This window comes from Musca domestica, unplaced genomic scaffold (assembly GCF_030504385.1).
Source record: "Musca domestica strain aabys unplaced genomic scaffold, Musca_domestica.polishedcontigs.V.1.1 15, whole genome shotgun sequence".
Classification (NCBI taxonomy): domain Eukaryota; kingdom Metazoa; phylum Arthropoda; class Insecta; order Diptera; family Muscidae; genus Musca; species Musca domestica.
Genome location: NW_026712207.1, coordinates 15,797,912 through 15,824,534, shown reverse-complemented (window position 1 = coordinate 15,824,534; position 26,623 = coordinate 15,797,912). Strand labels below are relative to the sequence as shown.

Here is a 26,623-nt window from a genome sequence, read left to right as displayed (position 1 = left end):
ATAATATATTCGTTCATGCAGGATCGCAACAAATTTTAAAAAAGGAGAATTTTTCTACTCCCTCTTAAAATAAGAAGAAGCATCGGTGATATTTTTTTGGAACTCAGGCTTTTTAAAAAATGTTCCACAAATATGAGCCAAAAATGTCTCCATTGTATTTATTTTTTTTTTTTTTTTACAAGGCTGTGTACTCTGTGTGACAATCAATTCATTCACATTTTGTTAATTAAATTGTCTTCAAATAAATTTCCTCTCTCTCTCGTTTTTAATTGTTGGCTTTTGGCTTTCTTGTAATTTGTGTTTGTCATTTTCCTTTGCCCCCTTCTATTCATCTGTGTTTCTGTTGTGGTTTATTTTAAATTGCAATTAAATTTGATGTCGTGTAAACAAAATGTTACTTAGCGAACGAAATTCTTTCATTCAACAAAAAAAGGGGCAACCAAATGCAATTCAGTAACAACTACAACTCCAACAATTTGAAATGCAACAAAAGCGACACTAAACACTGGCGATGATGAGTTCTTTTGGAGTTCATTCGGTTCTGGTCTGTTGTAGTCTCTGCATTTTACACACACACACACTCACACTCCGACGTAACGCAACATGGGAAAGTGAGCAAAGGCGCAAAATGATTGTTGCACTCTCCTCTCGTCGGCTGTTGGGTGGCAGCAACAGCAGTTCTTGGATGCATGCCACGACAAAAGTGTTAGATATCCATGTTTGTTTTAACGGCGGGTGTGTGTATGTGTCAGTGTGCGTGCGTGTGTTTGTTTGTGGGGGACAGTCAGATTCATTACTGGTCACCACCGCATTTATGCGATTTATTAGCGTTGTTTTTTTTTGTAGTTGTTGTTGATGTTCCTCTCAAAGTGTTGGCAATGTTCCCGCATAGAAACATTCTGGTCGTTTGTCTGGTCGTTGTTGTTGTTGCTCTTCTATTGCTCTGAACGGAAATTTAAGCATGCAATTAAACGCCGTGGTTATGAGGGTGGTATGAAAATGATGGGTATTTATTTGGGGAGGCCATGTTTGTCTGAAGTAAAAATCTGTACCTTTTTAAAGTGTTCAGCTGTGCGTTGTAGATCTTCAATATTTATGCGTCCTTACGATGAAGACAGTTTGTTGTATCTCCGTAAAATGATTTTACCCGATTTGGGGTGATTTGACACTTGACTTCTGAAGTGTAGACAATCTAAAATTCGATGTGGAAGTATAAGTCTCTAATGAATATAAATCCTACTCTTTCCCAAGAATTGCGGAATTAAAAAACTTACTTTTTCAAATACAGCCTGGCCAAGAATCGTGGATTTGGTGAAGAATTCTGAATTCAATAAAAATTATGGATATTTTTAAGAATTTTGATAATCGGAGGGTTTTTAAACATTTTCCAAGGCCTTGTCGAGAACAGTGGACTTTTTAATGAGAAGACCTCCTAACAGACAAAAACCAGCTTATGCTATTTCGTTCATTTAAAACGACAACATAACAAACGAAGAAAGGTGGAAATTTTTATAAGTGCGGTTGTAAGATTTAGAAGAAATAAAAAAAAAACTGGGGAACTGATGTTAATTGGTGGCCCTTTCCGAAACCTAGGTATTCCCTGCCTCACTAAAAAACAAACATTGTTTTTATAAAAACAACAATATTGGGATTAATCATGACTATTTTGCAGCAACAAAATACCATTGTATCCCGAACAAACATGCCAACACTGCTCGATAGCGTATTTAAAAAAAAAATACTTTTCAAGGACTTCCTGACGAATTTTTGACCAAAAAAATGGGTATTTAATATTTTTCATTAACTGCAGGTCAAGAACTATGATAAAGAGGATTTCCTGTAAAAATTATATTTCAAAGACTTCCAGACCAAATATAGATTTTTTTAAAAACATTTTTCATGAACTTCCCGATTAAGAATCCTGAATTTTTTTCAATATCTTTCAAGAATATTTTGATTAAAAGTACTGATTTTTTAAAAAAATGTTGAAATAGGTGTCAGGAGTCATAAATAGAGGACCGAAGTATTCCACTTAATCTAATACCGATAAAGATATTGGAATGTGCAAAATAAACGGAAAATCGAAGGTTGTATCATTCATTAGTAAAAATATTGGCATATTTGACATTTGAAGAGATCCAGAGCCTTATTTCCTATTTATAAGCGTTTTGTAATTTAAAAATTTGATCCCTTTGTGGAGGAGATACTAGGTAGGAGTGTTCCGACATCTACCATTTTCATCCTAGAAAAAGTTAGATGCGTGAAATTTGATAAGGATGAGGAGAATGCATCGGATACTTTTTTACATTTTATGAGCATTTTGAGAGTCATAATTATTCAAAATTTCGATTCTTTGTGGGTGAGGTGTTGGTGTGTGTGTGTGTTCCGATGTTGTCTATTTTCTCATCTGACCTAGCCCTAACAAAAGGTATAAGTAAAATCGGTCGAGTTTTTCTATTTTCATGAGCTAAATTATTTTCTTTGAAAATGTTGACCCTTTGTGGGGGAGGTACCAGAAGGGTTGGACCGATGTTGTCCACCTCCGAACTCGATCTAAGTTTGGCAATAATATTACGATGTACCAAGTTTGAACGAAACCGAAATCCCTTCGACAGTTTTCGTGCCTAGTGCGCACAGACAGGCAGGTAGATCGACTCCAAATGTTCTGAAATTGATTTGGTCCAAAGAGACCTAGTGTCCAAAATAGTTATTTCGATTAGGCATGTTTTGGCCGTATGAAAAAATTGTTATCAGTTAAAGGAAGAGTAAACGGTTAAAAATTGTGGATTTTTAGAAATGGTTTCTAAGGATTTTCTGATCAAGAATCTTTGATATTTTTTTATTAATTTTTCTATGCAGGAAATGAAGAACTCTATATTTTTTTGAGCATGTTTTGATGACTTTCTCGCCAAGTAAAGCGTGTTTATTTCTTTATTTACTGTCCAAGGAACTCAAGCATTTTCGGTAATATAAGTTTCAAAGTCTACCTGAAAAAAATTGAAATTAAAAAAAATAATAATTAAAAAAATCGGGGATTTCTTGATTTTATAAATTGTTGTAAAATGATTCCAAAAGAAAAAAATAAGCAAATAATCAAATAAAAGTAGTACAGATTTACAGAAATAATGAAAAATCAGCCTGCAATTTGAGCTCCTTGGGAATCACTGGACTTATTTATTATATATGAATATGGAGGTTTTAAAATTTCTGCGACCGATCGTAGATTTTAAAACTTAAGTAATGAATATGATTTATTCAACTGCACTGCTATCAATTTAATAGTTCCAAAGAAAGGCGTCTGAAAAATCCGTTCGGAAAACCATCAAAATTCAGTCTCCAGAAGCCATATCAAGAACTCCCAAGTTTATGCAATTTTTAAGACAATCGCAAAACACTTTTTCGAAACTGTCGTTCTTGTGAAAATTTTCCCAATTCTCGTCCTATCTCACCTCTTTAAGACCCTGCATTCATGCCATTGGATACCAATTTGGAATTTTCCACCCTCATCAGCTGCCTCCTCGTAATTATTGGCACTCTAAAGCCCATAATCGTAAAGCAAGTACTGGACATTCTAGTCCCATAGTTCGTTGTTTGTTTATCTCCACTCCAGCACCAGCACCCCATACTCTCCGGTCCATGACGATATCATCTTCCCCCTGACATGAAGAGAGTGTAGTGCCAATGTTGTTGTCGTTCTTCGTTTTTGCTTTCCAATGTTTTTGCAGCCACTTTGGTGACGAATGAAGATACACGACACTGTTTATTTGTTGACGTTGCAGCACAACCCATCGCTGTTGCAAATGCAACATCATCATTATTAACGCCATCCAGCGGCCCCTTAAACACACCGAACCAGCATTCTATCCTCGTCATTGCTTGTTCTTGTTTTTTTTTCTACCATGGATCAACGCGCATTTCAACAAAATTATAGGCAAGTGGCCATCCCTTTTTGTGTGAGGGGGTAATTCTTTTTTCTGTTGGTGTTTTTGGTTTCGTTTCATTTGGCTGTGGCTGAAGCAATTTCGTTTTGGCTGCAGACGCTGCAATTGTTTCTGTGGTCTTTTAAGTATTTTTGTGTTTGCTTTTTTTTTGGGGTGCCTCCTGCCTGCCTTTAAGCAAAACAAAGGCATTTATCACTTTTACAGCTGTAAATTATTTTCGCTAATAAAGTGCGCTATTTCTTTGGTGGTTAATACTGCAACGCGGACTGCGTCCATGGTTGTTGTTGTTGTTGTTTTTGGATCAATTTAAAAAAGGCAAAGACATTTATAAATAGCGGCTACTGTGAAGTAATTGCTCTCAACACATCACTTGTTTATAGTATTAATTATTTATTTCGCAATTATTTATAAATAGTTTTTTTTTTGCATTTTTACCCTTAGCCTTCTCGATACAGAAGGTGTGATACTGCAAAACTTTGCGTCATTGAAATAATTGGTTTAGGGTCCCAACCAGTCAGTTCGTGTCATTTTGGAAACGTTTTAGTGAAGTTTGTCTTTCTGACTGTTGCGCACGGAGGGACTAGATGATTTTGTCCAAACAAAACACATTGTAATATATTCGCCAAAATTAAATCGAATTCGTAATTCGTAATCCTAATTTTTAAGGATTAAAATATGTTCCAAAGACTTTCCGGCTACATAAACCGTGAATTTTTATTAAAAAATATTTTTAAAGAACATATGGCCAACTCGAATATTAAGAATATTTTTCTTTTTCATCCTATGGTTATTTAGGATATTATTCAAGAATGTATTTTTAAGGACTGCTAATTAATCATGGAGGTTGGTCAAAGGGTGTATTTTTTAAGATTATTTTTTTCAATGACCCTCTAAAAATCGTAGAAAAAATTGCAAGATTATAAAAATAACGTGTTTGTAAGGGACCTTCTGACCGAAAATCATAAAGATTTTAAAATGTATTTTAAATAACCTTATGACCGGACATGGTGAAACTTTAATTATTTCTGAGCATCCTGTTACAAAATTGTGTATTTTCATGTTCTAGCAATTTTTAAATTTGAGAAATCATGAATTTTGAGACATTTAAGGATTTTTGATTTAAAGGACTTGCAAAAATTATGGATTTTTGGAAAATAGTTTTTTGAGACTTCCTGAAAAAATTGCGGATTTTCAAGTCCTTTAAAAAACGTTAAATCTGTAAAAAATTCTGTTAAAATCTTAAAAATGACGAATATAGGGAGTTACATTATTTTGGGGTATATACAAAGAAGTGCGTAGGCAATTTTCTGTCACAGGCTGTATTACCCATTACGTACTGCAAATACGAAATTGGGAACAATTCCGGAAAATAATGTAGCTAAAATTCTCAAAATACCAAATATGGGGAGATACCGTTATATGGGGGGCTATACGAAGACTTGGATCTGCATAGCTAATTTTCTGTCACGTTACGAACTGTAAATACGAAGTTTGAAACAATAACGTCACTGAAGTCTGCGAAATACCGAATATAGGGAGATACCTTTATATGGGAGGTATACGAAGACCTGAACCTGCATAGGCAATTTTCTGTCGCTGGCTGAAGTAGCCTTTAGAACTGCAAATACGAAATTTGAAACAATTTTGGTGAATATTGTCGCTAAAATCATAGAAATACTGAATATAGGGAGATACCTTTATATTGGGGCTATACAAAGACATAGACTTGCATATTGAAATTCCCATTAGGAACATCAAATACGACATTTTAAACAATTTCGGTGAATAATGTCGCTAAAATGACCAAATATAGGGAGTTGCAGGTACATGGGGGCTATGCCTAAACGTTGACCTGTATAATCCATTTTCAGTACCAAAAGTCCTGCAGACGAGTAAAATTTTATCAACCTATTTGTTCGGAAGCTAGAATGATTTCTACATATGGACAGATGTACAGACGGTCATCGTTAAATTTTATGCTGATCAACAAGAATATATACAGGGTGTGATGAAAAAGCTGCAACCAACTTCAGACAGATTTGGCTGAAAAAACACAAATGGGTATCGTTAGAGCACTCCAGCATCTAAATATGAATAACTTTTTTGTGTTTCGTACCATCGCTCGTTACCGTGATATTGAACGAAATCCGCATCACAGTGGCCGAAAAATAGCTCATGAGCTGAACATATCGCAATATTGAAATTCCAAAAAGGTAAAGCCATTGAAATTCCAAAAAGTGCAAGAACTTCCACCGCAACAGGAAAAGAAAGAAAATAGACTCAAAAGAGCTAAAGAGTTGCTTCGCTTGGCCGAAAGTGGTGAACTACCGAATTTAGTTTTCTCCCATGAAAAAAACGTTCGTTGCCCAGAAGTTTGTAAACAAACAAAAAAAATCATGTTTGCTTGCCAAAGAGGTCCGCTAAATATGTGCACCTAGAACTCAAGCGCGGGCCATGGTGATGGTGTGGGCCGACATAGCAACCAATGGACGCTCATATATTAATCGACCGTCGCATCAGAATAAATGCCGAATATTATTGCGAAAATATTCTGGAGGGTGTAGGATGTCCGCAGGACATTCTTGGACATTCCAACAGTATTCAGCACCATGGCACTCAGCATGTGCTACCCATGAATGGTTACAAAATGAGGTTCGTCGCTTCTTTTCCAGCGCACAATGGCCACTAAAATCTCCGGATATCTATCCGTTGGACTATTGTGTCTGGAGTATTTTGGAAAGCAAGGTTGACACTAAATAAAAATACCAAAATGTATACTTTGTGGGGTCGAGGTGTTACAAATGGAATGATAAACTTTTTATACCATTCATACTATGGAGGGGCTGTATAAAGGAAAACAAAAGAAAAAATGAAATGTAAAAAAAACATTGGTTACAGGACTCCCTAAAAATAACTTGTAAAGTTATTAAAGTTAAAAATAACATGCAAGGAATTCTTGTAAAAATTATTGTTTTTAAAAAAAAATTATTTTGAAGGACATCACGAAAAAAATTGTGGATTAAGGTCAATTAATCCTTGAATTTGTTAAAGTATATTTAGGGGCTTCAGACAAAGAGATCGTGGATTTTGAAACATTTTTAAAAACCGGAGTCTAGCGTGAATTAAAAACAATCTAAACAAAAAAAAAATAAATAATTTATTTTTTTAAGGATTTCATTATTTCTTTGTTTTGTTGGCGTATGAATAAGGGTTAACAAATAATTGTCTTTTTTACATATGTAAAAATAACACGATTTCCTTCCGCACGCCTAAAATAAATTCTATCTTCAATTTCCTTTGCCTCCACCTTGGAAAAGGTGCTAATTTAATGGTTCACATTGTGCCAATTGATCAAAACGAATACCGCTTCCCATGCTCTTCACCCTTTTTCTCCGGTCACTCCAATTAAATGTGAAAAATGTACAGACATTTGCTTTCGTCTTATCCGACATACATACACACACACACACGAAACAGCATAGATTTAAATTGTTTGCAGACCTGTTGACCACCTTTGGGGATTTGGCCAGTGTTCTTCCACTCAAATGCTCATCCACAACGGTAAAGTGTGTCTCATTAGTGTTTTAAGACGAAACTAAAATAAATAATACAGCCATTCAAGGCACCATACACACATGCAAACACATACACACATACTTTCTCATACATCCAAACACACATGGTCCGTTTATTGGCAAATAAGAAAAACATTGACACTAATCCTTAAGACAAAGTATGCTGCTGTGCTGCTGCTATTCAACTCCCACTAGACTTGAAAGAAATCTCTGTACTCAAAAGAAAACCCAAATACCAGGCCAGGGGATGAAGGCAGCGAGGGGTGTGTATGCTGTGTCCAGACTCTGGCTTCTCATTTGGGTGCACTTAACACTTTGGCCAAGTTGAAATGTCCGTAATAAGAAACGTGTAAAGAGTATAAACAAATTCAAAAGAAAGGAAAAGAAAACTAAAATCCTTCCAAAGGGATGTTGGTGGTCCTGGTGAAATAAGAAGCAGTGGCAATAAGACGGATTGCCAGGCAGGCCCATCCAACCAACGATGGCAAACAAACACCCATCATCGCCTAAAGCTATAAATTTGATCGATTCTCATATGAAGAAATATTCGAATATATTTAGGAAACGGATTCTCATATAAATCCAACTTCAAACACTATTTTAAAAAGTTTTCGACAATGTGAATAAACACTCCGAACCAAACAAAAACAACAAACATAAGTTGAGCCCAGCACAGCATCCGAAAGGATTTGACAGGCTATTTGCTTGAAGATTGGCTGAACAGCAGCGACATGTTGCCTGGTTAGAGGAGGGAATAATAAAATCAAACAAATTGCAAAAGAGAAATACTGAACTCGTATGTGTAATAAAATATCCTTCGAAATGAAGCGAATAAAAGTAATAAACAAATATTGATTTTTTTTTTGTTCGTCTCCTTCTTTGTTTGGCATTTCGAAATAAGTATTAAATCAAACACTGACATTTGCAAGTAATGATGAAACTACTTTTCATTTCACACTTCCAGGGAAAGGGATATGCAGAAGGGGGCCAATCTCTATTACTGGGAAATGTAAATTGAAAATAAGAAAGAAAATTGTAGGGGCGATGTGGTCGACTATGTAATGCCCTACACAACTGCAAACTCAAAATATATGGAGTGATTTTTTTTATTTTTTTTGGAAAAAGTATGGTCGGTTTCTGAGTGACTTTGGAAAGATATCGATATCGATATTCAGGGTGAGATCAAAAAAACAAAAAAACAAAACATTTCTAAGCCACTCGTACGACAGCTGTTAAAATTATTTCAGTGACAGTTCATTATATTGTTTACAAGAGTACAAAAGCATTTTGGTGAGAATTTTCCAGAAAAAAGCTATTCGAGATGGAATTCAAGCGTGATAGTGTGATTTCTTTATATTTGACTGGAAAACCACAAGTGGCTATCGTTAGACCACTTCAGGATTTAAATGTGAATAAGTCTTTTGTGTCTCGTACCATCGCTCGTTACCGTGATGCTGGTAGTGTAGCCAGACCTCAAGGAAGTGGACGGAAGAAAACAGCATCATCAGCAGAAATGGTTCGAAGAGTAAAGAAGCGACTTCATCAAACCCCGCGTCGTAGTGGCCGAAAAATGGCTCGTGAACTGAACATATCGCAAAATTCCATTCGGCAAAAATTGAAAAATCAGCTCGGGGTAAAGCCATTGAAATTCCGAAAAGTGCAAGAACTTTCACCGCAACAGAAAGAAAATTGACACAAAAGAGGTAAAGAGTTTCTTCGCTTGGGTTGCCAAGGAGGTCAGCTAAAAATGTGTACCTCCGGTTGGCCACCAGAACTCAAGCGCCGGCCATGGCGATGGTGTGGGCCGCCATAACAGACGATGGTCGCTCTTAGCTCGTATTAATCGACCGTTGTATCAGAATAAATGCCGAATATTATCGCGAAAATATTCTGGAGGGTGTATTAAAGCCTTGGCCACGCAAACATTTTTGCCGCAGACCTTGGTCATTCCAAGAGGACTCAGCTCCATCGCACTCAGCACGAGCCACAATGGTTACAAACTGAGGTACCTCGCTTCATTTCCAGCGCACAATGGCCACCAAAATCTCCGGATACCAATCCGTTGGACTAGCGTGTCTGGAGTATTTTGGAAAGCAAGGTTGGCACTAAAAAATACCAAAGTGTCGATCACCTCAAGCAAGCGCTTTGCCGGGAATGGACCAAAATACACATAGGCTGATTATTATTATTCAAAATGTTGAATCATTCTGCAAGAGGTACGCGTTGGCCGATAAATTCCATATTTACGTCAGATCTCTGGTTGGGAGGAATATTTAGATAAAACAAGTTTAAAAAGAATAGCTTGTATCGCATTTTATGAGAGTAATAATTATTAAAAATTTTGAGTCTTTATCGTGGAGGTACCAGAAGGAGTTTGCCGAAATCTGCCATATTTACAGCAGATGTTGTGCTGATAGGAATATTGAGAGTTGACGAGTTGGAAAGAAATCGGATGTTCATTTCGCCTTTTACGAGGATCTTGGCTATTCAAAATTTTGACCCATTGTGAGGAAGGTACCAAAAGAGGTGGACTGATAGAACCCACCTTCACATCAGATCTTGTGTTGGTAGAAATATTAAAATAAGTCAATCGGGATATTATTTCGCATTTTGTAAAAGTTAAAATTGTTCAAAATGTTGACCCTTTTGTTGGAAGGCACTTCTTAGAGTTGGTCGAAATTATTCATTTTCGCACCTGAACTTTCTATTATTTTCTTTTAAAATATTGACCTTTTATGGGGAAGGGGCAAGAAGGAGTGGACCGATATTGTCCATCTCCGAACTCGATCTTAATTTGACCATAATATTACAATATACCAAGTTTAGAACAAATCGGATACATTTTTCGAGAATTATCGTGCTCACCAGCCATATAGACAGACAGATGGACGGACACCCCACTTTTGGCAATTTTGAGCCCTTCAGTCCCATACGTACATTCAAATCAATTGGACCAATATTTTTCTACATATTACAATTTTTTTCTTTGTATTTCACACAAACCTATAATACCCACTCCCCAAAAGCAGGGTAGTGTGTAGTTTAAAACAAAATGAAAACGAAGGTGCCAATAACATCTGCTTTGGTATTCAAAAGATTAACATCTGACGATTGCAAAACAGAGTAAGAGAGGGGAGAATGCGAGAAAAAAAGGTTAAGAAATTTGAGATTTTATTTGTAATGCCACTGAGGATGACATTCGCCCATCAAATCCAACAATATCAGGTGTTGCGAAAAAAAAAAAAAAAACAGCAACAGAAGCAGAAAACAGGGAAAAAATAAATTTTAATATTGACGCATTTACACCAACAGCTGAGGAATGAATCGCCATGATTGACATTTGTGCTTCTTGTGTTGACTAGCAAATAATTTATTGAATAAAACAAACATGCCGAGCAGAAAATATGTCCAAGATGTCGTACAGATTACAGCACAAATATTGGGTGTTTGTCAATACGATAATGTCAATTTTAAATAAAAAATGTTAAAATTACACTATTCGACAAAAAAAAGGATTGTTTTGGTAATATTTGGACTTAGAAAACTTTTAACTAATCATTCAATGAAACGGTAAATCTTGGTTTTCAGTATTTTAAACCTATTTGACCATAGGTTTAAACTAAACAGTGTCTAATTTGACATTTTGAATTCTAAGCAGAAAGAGTGTCTTTATGGAAAATAATGTAAGGATTGGTTCACTATATGGAGTAGTTTTCGTTAACAATTCTGCGTACATGTAATATTGCCAAAAATTAAGAGGATAGGTCCATTTTTTGGTTAGAGTCTCCTTCTCAGTCCTCGGTATTTTAAAGGATTTATACCCAGCTCTCCAACAAGCCAATTATTTTTATTATAAGACCCCCTTTTGATATAGACCCAAAACCAGAGAAAAATTCAAAGGATGTATTCGGTGCAAGTTTGTCATTCCGTTTGTAACTCCTCGAAATAAGCATTCCCTATATGCATAAAAAATTCTCCGGAAGAATAGATCCAAGTTTAGCATAGTCCCCATATAACTGTGCTGTGAGTGTCATTTTCACCGGAATTGCATGAAATTTGGTATTTCGAACACCACCTCCAATGGCAGATAATATTTTATGAAGGTCCACGTCTTCATCTAACCCCCATACAACGTTACCTCCCCATATTCAGTTTTATTATAATTTTTTTATCTGATTTATTTAAAATTTGGATGTCGTAACGGGTACTACTTTCTATGACAGAAAATAGCCCTATATTCGGTATTATCCTGATTTTAGCAGCATTTAATAATACATATTTCTACACATTTTCTCAAACTTAGTATTTTGAGTTCATAATAGGCACCGCCTTCGCTGGAAACTAATTGACTGCAGTTGCCCGCGTTTTCTTACAGTCCCATATAAATAAAACACCCGATAATCGAATTTTCCAAAAAAAATATTTTCCACCAATAAAATGATCAGAAAACAGGAACAAAGTATATACAACTATAACGAAGAACATTTGCCGCAAAATCAGATGTTGACAATTTGGAAACCGCGATTTTCATATACTATTAAATTATGTTCGATTCGGAAGTAATATCGATATTGCTTTGGATATGAATGTCTAGTCATCGGGGCGGTTATAATCGGATTGTCGGATTGTTTGGTTGTCAGAAGCAAGCATGGATAAAACTATCAACACTCCGGTTTGGAGTTGTGATCTTGCTATGAGCTTGCCAAGTACAGGGAACATTTTAGAAGCTCGAAGACGTACAAGTAATATGTATACATTACTCGTTTTTGGTCAGTGGTGAATTTGACGACTGCGATCTGCAAAACAATATATTTGGCCACTTCCACTTACTTAATGAGAATTGTTTCAGTACACACACTCAATATTCGATATAATTGGTGGTGTGGCAGACATAAGAAATATTTGAAACGGCCACGTTACTGCTTATGTAGTCATTGTTATACCTTCAGCCATATGGCAGAGGGTACAATCATCTGATACGGCCAAAATGTGTCTCATCGAAATAACGGTCTTAGATCCCAGGTCTCTTTGGACCAAATCCGTTTCAGAACATTTGGAGTCGATCTAGCGATGTCCGTCTGTCTGTCTCTCTGTCTGGCTGGCTGGTTGGTGCGCACGATAACTCTCAAAAGGTGCAAAGTTAAATCGGATGACTTGGCACATCGTAATATTATTATCAAACTTAGATCGAGTTCGGAGATGGGCAATATCGGTTCACTCTTTCTGCTACCTCCCCCACCAAATGTCAATTTTTTTAAAGAAAATAATTTAAAATAATAATTTTAAAGAAAATAATAATATTGCAGAGAAAGAGAAAGGATAATCCCCTTTTGCTCCAACTTTGCAAATCCTAATATCTGCATAAGTGCTAAGTCAGGTGTAAAAAAGGACAATATCGGTCCAGCTCCCCCACAAAGAGTCAAAATATAACTCTTATAAAATATGATGTAAGTGTCCGATTGTCTTCAAACTACACCCATCAGTATATTTTTATTAACCCAAAGTCTGTTGTGAAAATTGAATAAATCGGTCTACTCCCTCTGGTACCTTACCCACAAAGGTTTAACATTTTTAATATCCATTAAGCTTATACAAGTCGAAGTTAACACCCGATTCCATTCAAACTTGGCACATCTCAATATTTTCATCAACATAAGATCTGTAATACAGATGGGGGAGATCGGACCATTTCTTCTGGTACCTTCCCCACATGTAGTTCAAGATTTAGGGAAACAAAACGTTCAAAGAAAGCGAAATAAGCATCCAACTCTCGTCAAATTTTCCACATACAAACATGTTTGCTAAACAAAATTGTGTTGTGAAGATGATATATATCTCCGAAACTCTTCTGGTACCTCACCCACAAAGGGTTACAGTTTTCAATTCTTTTATTTGTCATAACTTGTGAAACAAGTCAGCGATTATTTACAATTGGCTATATCTAAATATTTCGCTCAACCAAGAATTTATGAGTTCGCATTGAATTGAATAAAAATGTTCGATTTTCTTGTAATTTTACCCATACCAATATTTTTATATGTATTAGATGAAATATGAAAATAGAATCCTTCTATCGACTATATCTGGTACCTCACGCATATTTTAACATTTGCTAAAAAATATCACATATCTCATATAAAGTGAAAGAAGTAGTGGATATAGTCCAAATCTGTCATGTCTTAATATTTATATCATATTTATTTAGGTCCGATACGAAATGCACAATATTGGGCCATTCCTTCGGAAGGTATTCCATAGAGCGTCAACTATTTGAATCATCTTAACGGAAGTTAAAATATATTTAAAAAATCGAACATTGGCTGAGGGCATACATCTGTTGGCAACACCGACTGATACTTCCGTCAAACCATAGACGAGAACGATTGAAGTCCACTTTTGAGTGCAGCTCTAATTCTGGATATCAAACCATAATTTTCGCGAAAAAACCGTTAAAATTTTGAATCTTTGATTATCCACAAATAAAAGTCACCGGCGGGGTTTTACCACCTATCGTTAAAAATATGCCACTTCAATGGAAAAAAGTTCCAAAAAATATGCCAATATGTTGGCAATTTTGCAGACAAAAACTTGAAATGCTAATTAATGCTTAAATAGTCTGAAAACTATATATTTAGAGATACCGTTATATGGGGCTATTCGAAAACTTAGACCGATATACCTAATTTTCTATAACAACTATTTTGTCAAATTTCATCGTTCAGATCATCGTTATAAATATTTTATGGGGTCTCCGCCGAATATTTCGTGAAAACACCTATACATTTTTTAATCTTTGACTATGCACAAATAAAAGTCACCGGCGGGGTTTTACCACCTATCGTTAAAAATATGTCACTTCAATGGTGAAAAAGTTTGAAAATTTATGTCAATATGTTGACAATTTTTTGTGGGCAGATTTTGCAGGAAAAAAACTCGAAATGCTTAAATAGTCAGAAAACTATGTATTTAGAGGTACCCTTATATGGGGCTATTCGAAAACTTGGACGTTTTATACCTAATTTTTAATACCAACTATTTTGTCAAATTTCAAATATTTTCTACGTCAAATAATGTGGGCTGTATCGTGATATCAGTAGACAGTCGGACATCGCTATATCTACTTAGAATTTAATGCAGATTATTATTATATGTACTGAATGGGTCTCCATCGAATATTTCCATGGTTTACAAATGGAATGACAAATCTATTATACCCTCCTTCAAACTGTGGCAGAAATCATTCAGCTGTTTAATTTTTCAAAAATTTTACTGGTCATATTTCTCCAGCAACTTTCAGTAACATAAATATCAAATTTTCTCAATTGGTTTTCTTCCTTGTAGCGGAATGAAATAAACAATTTCTAGTAAATTTTTTTTTTACAAATATTCACCCTTTATTTAATGTTTAAACATTTTTCGCCAGGTTTATTTTTGGTGGTTGACCCGGCTCAGAGTTTTTCCCTAATAAAATCGAATATTCCACAATAAACAATGGAAAAAACGTTAATTGCACCTTCAAAACCATATCCCTTCTTGATTTAAATACTTGCAACACATTCAAATGTTTCCCCATTGAAGAACAAAGGCTTGCATATTCTTTTCCCTTTTTCAAATCACATCACAAAAACCAGACTTCAATTAAAAATACCCAACAAAAATTTTGTGACATTTGTTTTGAAAATGTTACAAAATTTCTGGTAACAAAAATTAACCTAAAATTATTCTATTTGTTTTATGTGCGCTTCCGTAAGTCACGAAATTAACAAAGTACCCCAATATTCGTGATTCGTACTATGCAAAAGGGAAGAACCGTGACAGGGGAGAGATGGTTAGTGGGAGGGTTGAAAGAACAAGTCAACCACACGTGTTGTAAATAAATCCTAACACATGTCAACCACCATTAATCCACCCACTTTGGTACAAGACACCAAAACCTGTTTGCGAAATCCCCCTCTCTGTCACTCTGTCTCTCTCTTTCTTCGCCTAACCCCTTCCGCTGGTAATCCTGTTTGAATGCGTGCATGACCATTTAGTTATGTGTGCATGTATGTGACGCGTTTAAATGGGAAATCAACAAAACAATCAATTACTTGCAGAACAAGTCGAGCGAACTCTGGTGAGTTGCAAGTTGTAGCTACCCATTCACCCTCCCCCTTTTTAATGTGCCTAAATGCCAATGACATTCTGTTATGCATAGTTTTTCTTGTTCTTGTTGCTGTTGTTTGGTGTTGTTTTAATTTTTATAATGTCAATTTGTAATGACATGTTTTTATTACGCTAACCGCTAACAATGAAATCAAACATAGCTACTCATATGTGAATAGCATTTCATGGTAGGGTTGGGATGAAGTACGTGCGGGTTATAAGAGGGCCTTTTTATACCCTACACCACATGGTGGTCAGGGTATTATGTCTTTGGGCATTTGTTTGTAACAGGCAAAAGGAAACGAGATAGACAGATAGTTACTTTTGATGATCTGCATAGAATCACATTCTGAGTCGATGTATGCATGTCGGTGCGTCCGTCCCTCTGTCTGTCAGTCCGTCCGTCTGTTCATGTATTATTGTAAACAAAGTACAGTTTGCATTTATTGCCCGATCAAGATGAAATTATGCACAACTCATTTGTTTGGCCCAAGGACGAACCCTATTGAAATTGAAGATAATCGGTAAAAATTTAGATGTAGCTCCCATATATATCTTCGTCCGATTTGCCTTTTATTGTGCACCAAACGTGTAATATCAGCCGGAATAGTATGGAATTTTTCACATACAACCAAATTAGGCCTGAAAATAAGTATGCCAAATTTGAAATCGGTTCAGATATAGCTATAGCTCCCATATATATTTTTTATCCGATTTGTTATTTTTGTCCTCCGCAGCCGTATTATGCACTCTGTAACAACGATATTCAGGGAAATATATCAAATACAGCTCAGAAATACCTTTGCCAAATTTTATCGAGATCGGTTCAGATTTGGATATCTCCCATATATATCTTTATTCGATTTCTAATTAATTGTGGCCAATACAAGTCCGAATTTAAAAGATACAAATGCTTCGGCATAGTTAGTCTTTTGAACTTTAAATTATAATTATAATCATAGCGTGTATGATTGAATTCTCCCATAAAAACGTTTAATTGTTATATGGAGCTCTACTAAATTAGCAAAGTGGTGTAGGGTATCATAAAATCGGCCCCGCCCGACTTTAAGACTTTCTTCACTGGTTCTTCTTTGAAAATGATTTACTTATAAAAGGATTACACGTCTGCCAGATAAAGGTCACAACTACTTCCTCATAGCCCATAGCTCACAAAATAGCTTGCCTATTTTTCAAATGCTTGCCATTCGTTAATGAGTTGTATATTTGTGGTTTTCACTTCCCTTTTTTAAGCAGAACGAGGGCCCTTTTTCCTGAATGCCTTTTAAGAAAAATGTAACTCAGCTCTTTTTCTCTTTCTGGGAACATAGTGTTATCATAAATAGTGACACTGGCGATTTCTATGTCATTTTGCCAGTTGGGTTGTTTGACTTTTAGTCGCGTGCATTGTCGTTCGTTCGTATCGTGAGCTTGCTTGTTCGGTCATGTTTTAATTTATTATGCTTAAACTGTCATAAGCATATAAATCGTTTTTATTATTGCACATAATTATCATTTTAAAAGTTAAATCACGCGACTCCATACATAACCCGATGCCAACAACAAATGCAACAAACAAACGCTAATACCAAGCGGGCCATATGGCGACTATGGCAGGAATGTCCATAATAATAAAAATAGTACAAGACTGTCCAGAGACGTAGAAGGGAAATGTTACTAATGGGAAAGCATTGTTATAATTCAAATTGTATATTTTTTTTTCAATATTTTTGAAATAACGTAAAAAAATAGTAAATTAATTGACATTGCAATTTTTATAGCCTTCACCATGGAAAGGAGGTTATATTAAATTTGTTATTCCATTGTAACAGCTCTGAATATTCGTCGCAGACCCCATAAAGTATATATTTTTTTTGATCAGCATAAAATTCTAAGTCAACTTAGCAATGTCCGTCTGTCTGTCTGTTGAAATCCCGACACAGCCCACATTATTTGATGAAGTGTTTTGAAATTTGTATCTAGGATGATATTGAAAATGAGATGTATCGGTACACGGTCCATATAACGGTAATTCCTAATATTCGAAATATTGATGGATTGTCCAAAAATTGGTATTTGTAGTTCGTAATAGATTCTGACTCCAATGGCGGAACATTATATATATAGGTTCACGCTGTCGTATGGCCTCCATATAACGGTATCACCCTATAAATGGCACTTTGATGATCCTAGTCACATTTACCAACGGAATTACCCGCTTTGGTATGGCGCTAAATATAACAATTCCCATCACGTTTAACTGCATTCTCCAACCGATATATTAAGATGTAATTTCTTCAACACGACCTGCCATCCCAAGAATTAGAGAAGCTGCTCGTCCAATCCCATTAATGCCATTAATCATTAATGCCATCACAAATACAGATGTGAGTCAATTTTTAGATTTTATTCTAAAGCATAATCATATGCGACGTATCAAAATATTTACAGAGAGGAGGTCATTGACCTCACCCTTACTAATAGCAGGAATGAATCACTTATACTAGATTGGAAGGTATCCTCTGAGTGCTCCTTCTTGGATCACCGGAATATTGTTTCAAAGATCTCCACAGAAGGCCTTTAAAGGAACCCAAGGAAAACAGTGATATACCCTTAACCTCAGCCTCAGATACTCTGTAAATGTGATTAGAGCATCATGCTCGAGTGCTATAAGAAATCCTGTCTTCTTACCTATCCAGACAAAAAATGTCAACCACTGTGGTGCTGAAAACATTTAGACAATCTAAGGAAGGAGAGCAGACGATTTTGTAATAGTTCCAACAAGACCAAACAACTTGCGGACTAGGAAGCCAATGATGCCGCCTTTAATAGGTACAACTGTGAAATCAAGAAGGTTATCGTAGGTCGTAATTCTCCTCCACTTGGTCGATAGGAAATATCAATGAAGCCGCCAGATTTAGCAATGTATTTTTAAAGGTTCCCAAATCCAAAGGAAGTATAGCTCGTGAACCAACTCCGTTCTAAAAACTCAGCACTCACTTTCCAAACTGTACACATGCGATAATCGACTGGCAACTCGATCAAAGCGATTACCATTAAACTGATTGATATAATTCTAAGCATTCCAAAAGCCAAGTGTGCCATAAACACTTTCAAACCCTTCAAATCATCTTGAAAATATGCTATTATTCCCGCCGGCAATAGCTACTATTTTGGGGGAAAGACTTTTAGGTCTGTGTCTATCGCACTTTCCAGTACTGTGGTGGGAAGTCATCGTCACCTACGTTGGAAACACATGGTGTTGAAATCAGGGCTTTAATACCTCCGAGTGTACTGCTCAGCATGGCTATATGAAATAGGGTAAGTGTGCCTGAGTTCGGCATGTCCTAGTAGTCGGCACTTTTTATTTTTAAGCCCAAATAAATGAAACTTTTATAACTAAATGTATTTTGTTAACTTCAAATATATTGTCAGCTATCTTTGTGTACAATTTCGCTAAGAAAAGATGATTTATTCTAATAAAAATTAAATTTTTGTCTGTGAAGGTCCTTAACAATCCATATTCTTAAGAAAAGTACAATAAAGACGTCGAATCAGTTTAACTAAACAAAAATATTATATTTTAATGAATTCATTTATTATTATTATTAATTATTCTTACAAAAAAATTGGTATGCCGACTGTTGGAACATGCCATACCGCCAATTGGCAAGTGGTGCCGACCACTGGCAAAAAGCATTGTTTTAATAAAACTACAAATTTATGAAATTTTATAAAAAGTTATTAAAACTTTATTTGCCGACTACTGGTACACTTACCCTACGAATCAATTGAGACAGTGCAGTATGAAAAATTACCTCGGCAGCTTTTCTCGATATCGAGGGAGCCTTTGACAATATCACACTCGAATCCATTTATAACTCCCTCTCGAAACTGATCCTCATAGAATGGATTAATACTATATTTAGCAGCAGAATCATCACTTCACACGATGGTGAGAGCTTCATTAGGAGATCGGTCACCAGGGTACAGCAGTTTTCTATCACCATTATTGATATACTCAAGGATATGGAACAAATGTCGTTTCTCATATTGACGATGTGGTTATGTTGGTTGCAAAGAAGTTCTTGCAAAAAATTGCAGATCTCGTTAAACTATCAAGGTTGGCACGCAGCAATGGCCTAGGCGCAAACCGGTAAAAAACACAGCTCGTCCTCTTCACGAGGAAGCGTAAAAGTCCTGAATACTTGACCACCATCTTAACTTTTTGTTTAATATTGAATTTTTATGGGGAGGTATTAAAAGGAGTGGACCCGTGTGACCTATTTTTGAACCCATCTAAATATTCTTCAACCATCACTGTAATGAGGCACAATTTCAAAACGATTGAGAACTCCTCAAAATACAAAATGTAATGTGGTTCTGAAATATAAACTATACCATAATATGGGAAAAATTTAAAATAATAAAGCAAAGGTTGTTGTACATACATATACTTCGCAGAATTTAAGATGGCTTTAAAATTGAGATTTGAGAGATCTTTATATTTCATTTAGACTTATGTATATCACATCGGTCTATTCTTTGATTTAGCTCCCATATGAGAGTATATCCCGACTTCAATTATTTTTACGTCTTAGCCATCCTTTCCAAATAATTTTGAGAACTTTTCGTATTTGGAGTTCTTAGCAAGTAAAAATCCTCTGTGCAAAATATCATCAGTATTGATCGAGTTTTTTGTATAGACCTCATATGGCAGTTCCCCCTATTTCAGTGATTTCTATGGTCTTGGTCACGTTTTCTAGTTGAATAGAAATTCCGCGTGGTGTCGATTATATTAGGTATGACAAATAAGCTGTTGCACAGTGTTATCAGAAGTAATAGTAGAAATGTTAACCGAATTTGAAGTTTCCTCGTACGATGTTTATTTATCCTATAGGAAGCCTTGAACGTTTAGAATATCCTAAAATGGAACCGTAATATATGGAGATACTATAAATGTTCCAAATTGGCATAGAAAGTCTTGATAATCTCAACAAATTAACGAAATAAATAAATGAAAAGAAAATTTGGTAACAAAAGTCCCTTGATAACATGTTAAAGGTATCAATGCTTATTAATGCGAACGGAGGGGGACACACTTAGAAATCGAATATAGTATTTTACTTATCCAGAAACCCCCTAATGCACCTTCTTCTCCACCACAACTTCATGAAACCTCTTTTTAAATTCAAAACCCCCTCTCCATTAATTCATTACTTGAAGTAAACAATTTAAAATTACCCTCTCTGAAAATCTTATTTTAAATAAATTTCCGCTCCTTTACAACTTTAACCAGAAAAAAACCCCAAAGCATAACGGGGACAATCGCATTGCACTACTGACTCCCATTCAAATCCAGCCAGTGCAACCAGTGGTTGTTAATGGACGCCGTTTTTTCAGCCACTTGCGATGTGGTGGCTAAACTTGCAAAGTGTCGTTATGTTTTCAATGCCATACTGTGTAGAGGGTCGCACTACATCCCGTCCCGTTCCGTTCCCATGTGATTGGCGATTGCAATTTAAAAGTGGCGAGAGAAGCGAGAAACAACTACAACTCGACGCACACAATAATGGCACGCGTTGCATTGCGTTTTGTTTTTATTGAATTTTTATTGTGCACTCGTTAAGATTTATGATGTATTATTTTAGTTATTTGCGACCCCAAGTGGCTGGTTGGCTGGCTGTTTGTCCGTCTGTCTGTCCACTGCAATGACTACGGCTTATTTGGAGTTTGACTTATCCCCCAGCGGAATTTAGCCAGCCACTGACTTGGGGGGCCATTGGCGATTGATATTTTGCCAAGTGCTAATGTATGTGTGTGATGGATGGCGAAGGGAGAATAGAGCGAACTATAATTGTTGCGTGTTGAGGATGAATGCAGTTTTAGTCGCAGATTGACATTGGTTTGTTGAGATTGCCACCATTTAAAGAGCCATTGTCAGCAGATGCATGGTTTTCCATTTATTTTTATTTTTTTGTTTTATATGGTGTATTATATTCTTTGTTTCCAGATGTTGTATTTTTGGGAAAAATTGTATCTATAAAATATGTAGATGACTATCTTGTAGCCAAGAAAATGTATGCGTGTGGATGTGGGTAATAATTGTGTTTTGTTTTTTTCTTTTGGTTTCCTTTCAGAGAGTTTAAAAGACTATTTTAGCCGTTTTGGTGCAATTTCTGAGGCTATGGTTATGAAAGATCCTGCGACGCGAAGGTCGAGGTAAGTGAAAGCTATTAATGATCAAGAAATGCATAAAATTTATATTTTATTTAATTCATAATAGTCAGTAAACGCTTTATTTTAAAATTCAAAATTATTTTTGCCGGAATGCCCATAAAAATGTAGCCACCATTTTTTGGCCAGGAAGTTCTTAAAAAATACCTGAAAAAGTGATTAGAAAGTTATAAATATAAAAAGCATTCACCACCTCTGCACAGGAAACCGTTGAAATATTTTACGAAAAATATGGTATCTTTATGTAGGAAGCCTTTTTTCACTACATATGTCCGGAGCGAATTTTTTTTTAAAGCCAGGGAATCCTTGAAAAATGTTAAAAAATCAAAAGATTCTTGGACGAAATTTTTTAACCCATTTCGCTCTTCTGTTCGATTTTCCAAAAACAATGAAAATAATATAATATAATATTTTTGGACACTTTAAAATAATTTTAAAAAATAACAAAAAAAAAAATGAATAAGGTAATGATAAGGAATTATTACTAATGTATGTAACCGTTACACTAAATATAAATAGCATGGTTTGCATGCACAAAAGTGACTTTAGGTATGTGTAAATTTGACTTTCGAAATTTCGAACACTGGTTTCTGGAAAAACAAAATATCGGTGGGCCAAATTATCCTAAAAAGTATTTTTTTCAAAAACGAAAATAAAAATTAAATCTCTGAACGAAATGGGTTAACAAAAATTATAACACATAATACGCCCTTTTTCGTACAAAAATTTTAGAAAACACGGCTCTTGGCCAGTAATTATTTTAAAAACATTCAAAAACGTTGTAACTAGAAAGTTCCTTAACAAATCAATGATTCATAAGCAGGGAAATCCTTCAAAATATAAAAAAATCCTCGTTTATTGACCTGGAAGTCCTGTTTAAGTCTTTGTACGGCTTTTCAAAAATACAACGATTCATGACTGGGATGTCCTTTAAAATATTTAAAAAAGAAATCAACTGGTTTTGATCAGGAAGTTCTCGAAAATTGACGATTCGAGAACAGCAGTCCTTTAAAATTACGTGTTTTTTGAAGGAAAATAAAATATTTTGTGATCGGGAAGCCGTTTAAAACCATACCCTACACTACTTTGTGTATTTAGTAGGGCTCCCGTAACAAAAAAAAAAATATATATTGGGAATTTATGTGAAGTAGATCATACCAATTATGAAATTTATTTCAACGAATGATCTCTTCAATTTGAGCTAATGTAACATACATTGGGAACAATAACCGTAAAATCGGATATAGATGTATATCGAAGCTACATTAAAATCTGAACCGTACAATTTTGCAGAGGCATTTTCGAGCAGTATCTGATGTCTGGTATCAAATATCATCGATGTGGAGTGCATATTAGGTATGTGAGGGACTTGAAACCCCAAATCGGATGAAACATCTATATGGGATCTATACCCACATCTGAACTGATTTTGAAGTACTTTTCGGATGTGCTGAAACCATATTACATATTTGGCGAACAAAAAATTAAATCGGACGATTAAACAGAAGTTATATCTAAATTTGAAGCGATAATCACAAATTTCAATAGGGTTCGTCCATGGACCAAAGAATTTATTAGAGAAAAGTTTCATTTCAATTAGACAATAAATGCGAACTGTACTTTAAAAAAAAATACAAGGGCAGACGGGCGCACGGATATACATATATTGACTCAGAATCTGATTCTATGCAGATCATCACAAGAAACTATGGGTGTATCTCGCTTCCTTCTCCATTTTACAAACAAATGATACCCTGACCACAGTAGGGTGTAGGGGATAAATATACAATTCGTACCCAGGAAGTCCTACAACATATTAATAAAAAAACATGATTCTTGACCTTAAAATATATACGATTCTAAACCAAAAACTTCCCACTCATCACTAGGAAGTCCTGTAACAAATCAAGGATTTATGACCAGAAATTTCTTCAAAATATTTATTTAAAATTCATTATTCTTGATCAAGAAGTGCTTTAAAAATCGTTGATTCGTTACCATGAAGATCCTTCAAAATTTTAACAATTCAGGAAATCAACGATTCGTGGCCGGGGTGTCCTTAAAAACATGTTTAAAAATTATTCGATTCTTGATGATCCTGGTCATCAAAAATCTTATAAAAAATATAAGATTTTTAACCAGGAATTCCAGTAAAATATTGAAGGGAAGTACAGATGTTGATCAGGAGGTCCTTTTATTTCGAGGATTCACGAACTCGAAGTCCTAAAAATATTTCAAAAACCAGGGCTTATTTTTTATTTCATGATAATTATGATTTATCGGAAGTGTGGATGTTTTAATTGACCCTGTCGATTCTATGTTTTCTTTATAATTTTGAGAAATTTGGATGCTCACAGAAATAGTGGCTCAATAATCGCTAGGTGTTATTTGATAAGGAAGGAAATATTGAGATATGCGAAGTTTCAGTGAAGCCGGACACTGATTTCAAATTTTATTAGATTTACAGCTTTTCAAAATTTGAAACTTTTATGGAGGAGGGGATTAGGGATTAGGGGATTTTCATGCAGCATAATGCTTTAGTGTATTTCTGCCACACTCACATAGGAATATATCGAGTACCTCATTCTCATTATAGGAGGTTTAGGAAATTTAAAAACACTAAAGCTCGATCTAGGTTGGTAAAAAATACTATCAATTCTGATAGTTCTTTTGAGAGTCTAAACCAAATTTTATTTTATCTTGAATTTGTTGCGGATTTATTAACTGTTTTATATTTACACTTAAATATTTGCATTTGTGATTCCTCCCATCCCATCAATTTATTGATGTGACGCATTGAAGCATTTCACTGCATCGTCATTCGCATTCGTACCTCCCTCCTCAATTCAGCAGCTCCTCCAACCAGCTGTTGCATTCTCTCCGTTCCTTTTTTGCTTTTTTAATTTGAAATATTTCGTTAGCACAATATTTTATTACGCTTAATATTGCTGGCACTTTTGAATGTGTGATGCGATGCTACGCCAAGACGACGACTGTTAAGCATTTCCCTTGATATCGGATGAAAAGCATTTTCACATTGTTTTTCCATTCTTATGATACTTTTACTTCGTTAGGTGATTTATAACCATACTTTGGTACATTTTGATCTTTTCGTGTATTTCAACATTTAAGACAGTGAAGCCGTGTCAGTGGGAGCGACAGAGAGCGCGAGAGGGATGGTGACCTGGTGAATGAATAAATAAATGAATGAACGAACGAACGAACGAACGTGCAAATATAAAGGTGTGCGAGCTTTTGTCCCGAAGCCCGGGAACGTGAACCAACCCCAGACACCTGGGAAGGCCAAGACCTTTTTTCCTTCGCCTTTGTCAAGTGGCGAATAGGTGATGCCGAAGATGTACAGAATGTTAAAGTGTACATAAAGTTTTGTTTGAATTTTATTTGAAAGTTTTCTAATTTGTTATTTGTTTCCAGTATCTTCGTTACTCGTCGGTGCCATCAGCTGGCCAGGGGCAGAAGAAATGAGAATTGTTGCTTTTTTGGGGGGCGCCTTTGCTCACCTCGGCTCATCTCCATTCCTGGGTGTAATTTGTGTAACTGTCGTTGCTGTACAATTTATTCCTCGGAGAGATTTGGGTGTGTGTGTATGTGTTGTTGCATCATTTTCTCTTCAGCAAATTTGTTGCCATTGCTGGTGATTTTGATGCGGCTGATGTTAGTGTTAGTGTTGTTGTTATTGTTAAAACATTTATTACTTTGCTCAAGTTTAAGTGAAAAATTTCCATAAACATTCTTTTAAGCGACATCAAGTTTCTCTTATTAAATTGTACTGCAGCGCAATCATTTTGTCCCAACCAACGCACACTGCGGACCATTCACACACACACGCACGCACACACTCATATACCCAGAATTTGGCTTAGTGTTACAATCTTATAGCATACTTAAGGGGGCTATCATTGATTTTTGCCACCACACTTCCGTCTCATTGCCCTGTTCACTGCCTGCAGTTGTTCTGCCGTTTGTCTTTTGTGGAGATTTGGTTCCTTTTGTCTTGCAACGCAGTTATTGTTTTCTTTACACACCTTTTGACTGAAATAGCTGTGTTGTGATGACATTCTATGGAAGATTTTTTTTGTTATTGTTTTCATTGTCGTTCGTATTTCTTTTTTTCTTATTTTCGTGCACGGCTTCTTGTCATGTCTCAACATTTCGTCGCACTTGTAAAACTCTTAAATCGCTGTAAAACGACAATGTAACTTCATAAAAATTTTTCATCGTTTTACGGTATTAACCCGAACACCTTTGCGCGGCACATAATAGTGTTGGTATGATCTATGCGACGTGAGTTGTAAAAGTGTGAGTGTTTCGTTTTCTGTGATGTGATGTGATTTCATTGAATAATGGAGGATTCTTCGGATTGCAACAATATCAAATGAATAGCTAAGTTTATAGTCTAAACAAATGTAAAATTGGTTTAATGAGTATTTCGATGGGGGGTTATGACGAACAATGTGTGCAGTCAATAAAAGGACATGTTGACGTTGCTTCATGCATGGATTCATGGAATCCATAGGATATTCATGGATAACTTAAAATATTCATGAGCCCATGAAAAAATCAAGAATATGTTCTTAAGTTCTTATCATATGATTTATAATCTACATAAATGTTTGCCTGTTGTCCACAGGTTGGCCTAGGACTAAAATCAAATATCGTCACTCAATTTAATTTTTAAAAAGTAAGGCCTTACTTCTTCTTCAGTTC

General features: G+C 35.5%; 1 protein-coding gene across 6 annotated transcripts in view; it reads left to right on the top strand.

Moving 5' to 3' along the window:
* Positions 1-26,623, top strand: part of LOC101897588 (RNA-binding protein Musashi homolog Rbp6) — an 824,018-nt gene that overhangs the window by 211,725 nt on the left and 585,670 nt on the right. For all 6 annotated transcript variants that reach the window (XM_059119712.1, XM_059119713.1, XM_059119711.1 and 3 more), the window contains exon 4: positions 21,799-21,880. In XM_059119712.1, the coding sequence (XP_058975695.1) occupies positions 21,799-21,880 (82 nt within the window). The remainder of the gene's footprint in view (positions 1-21,798; positions 21,881-26,623) is intronic.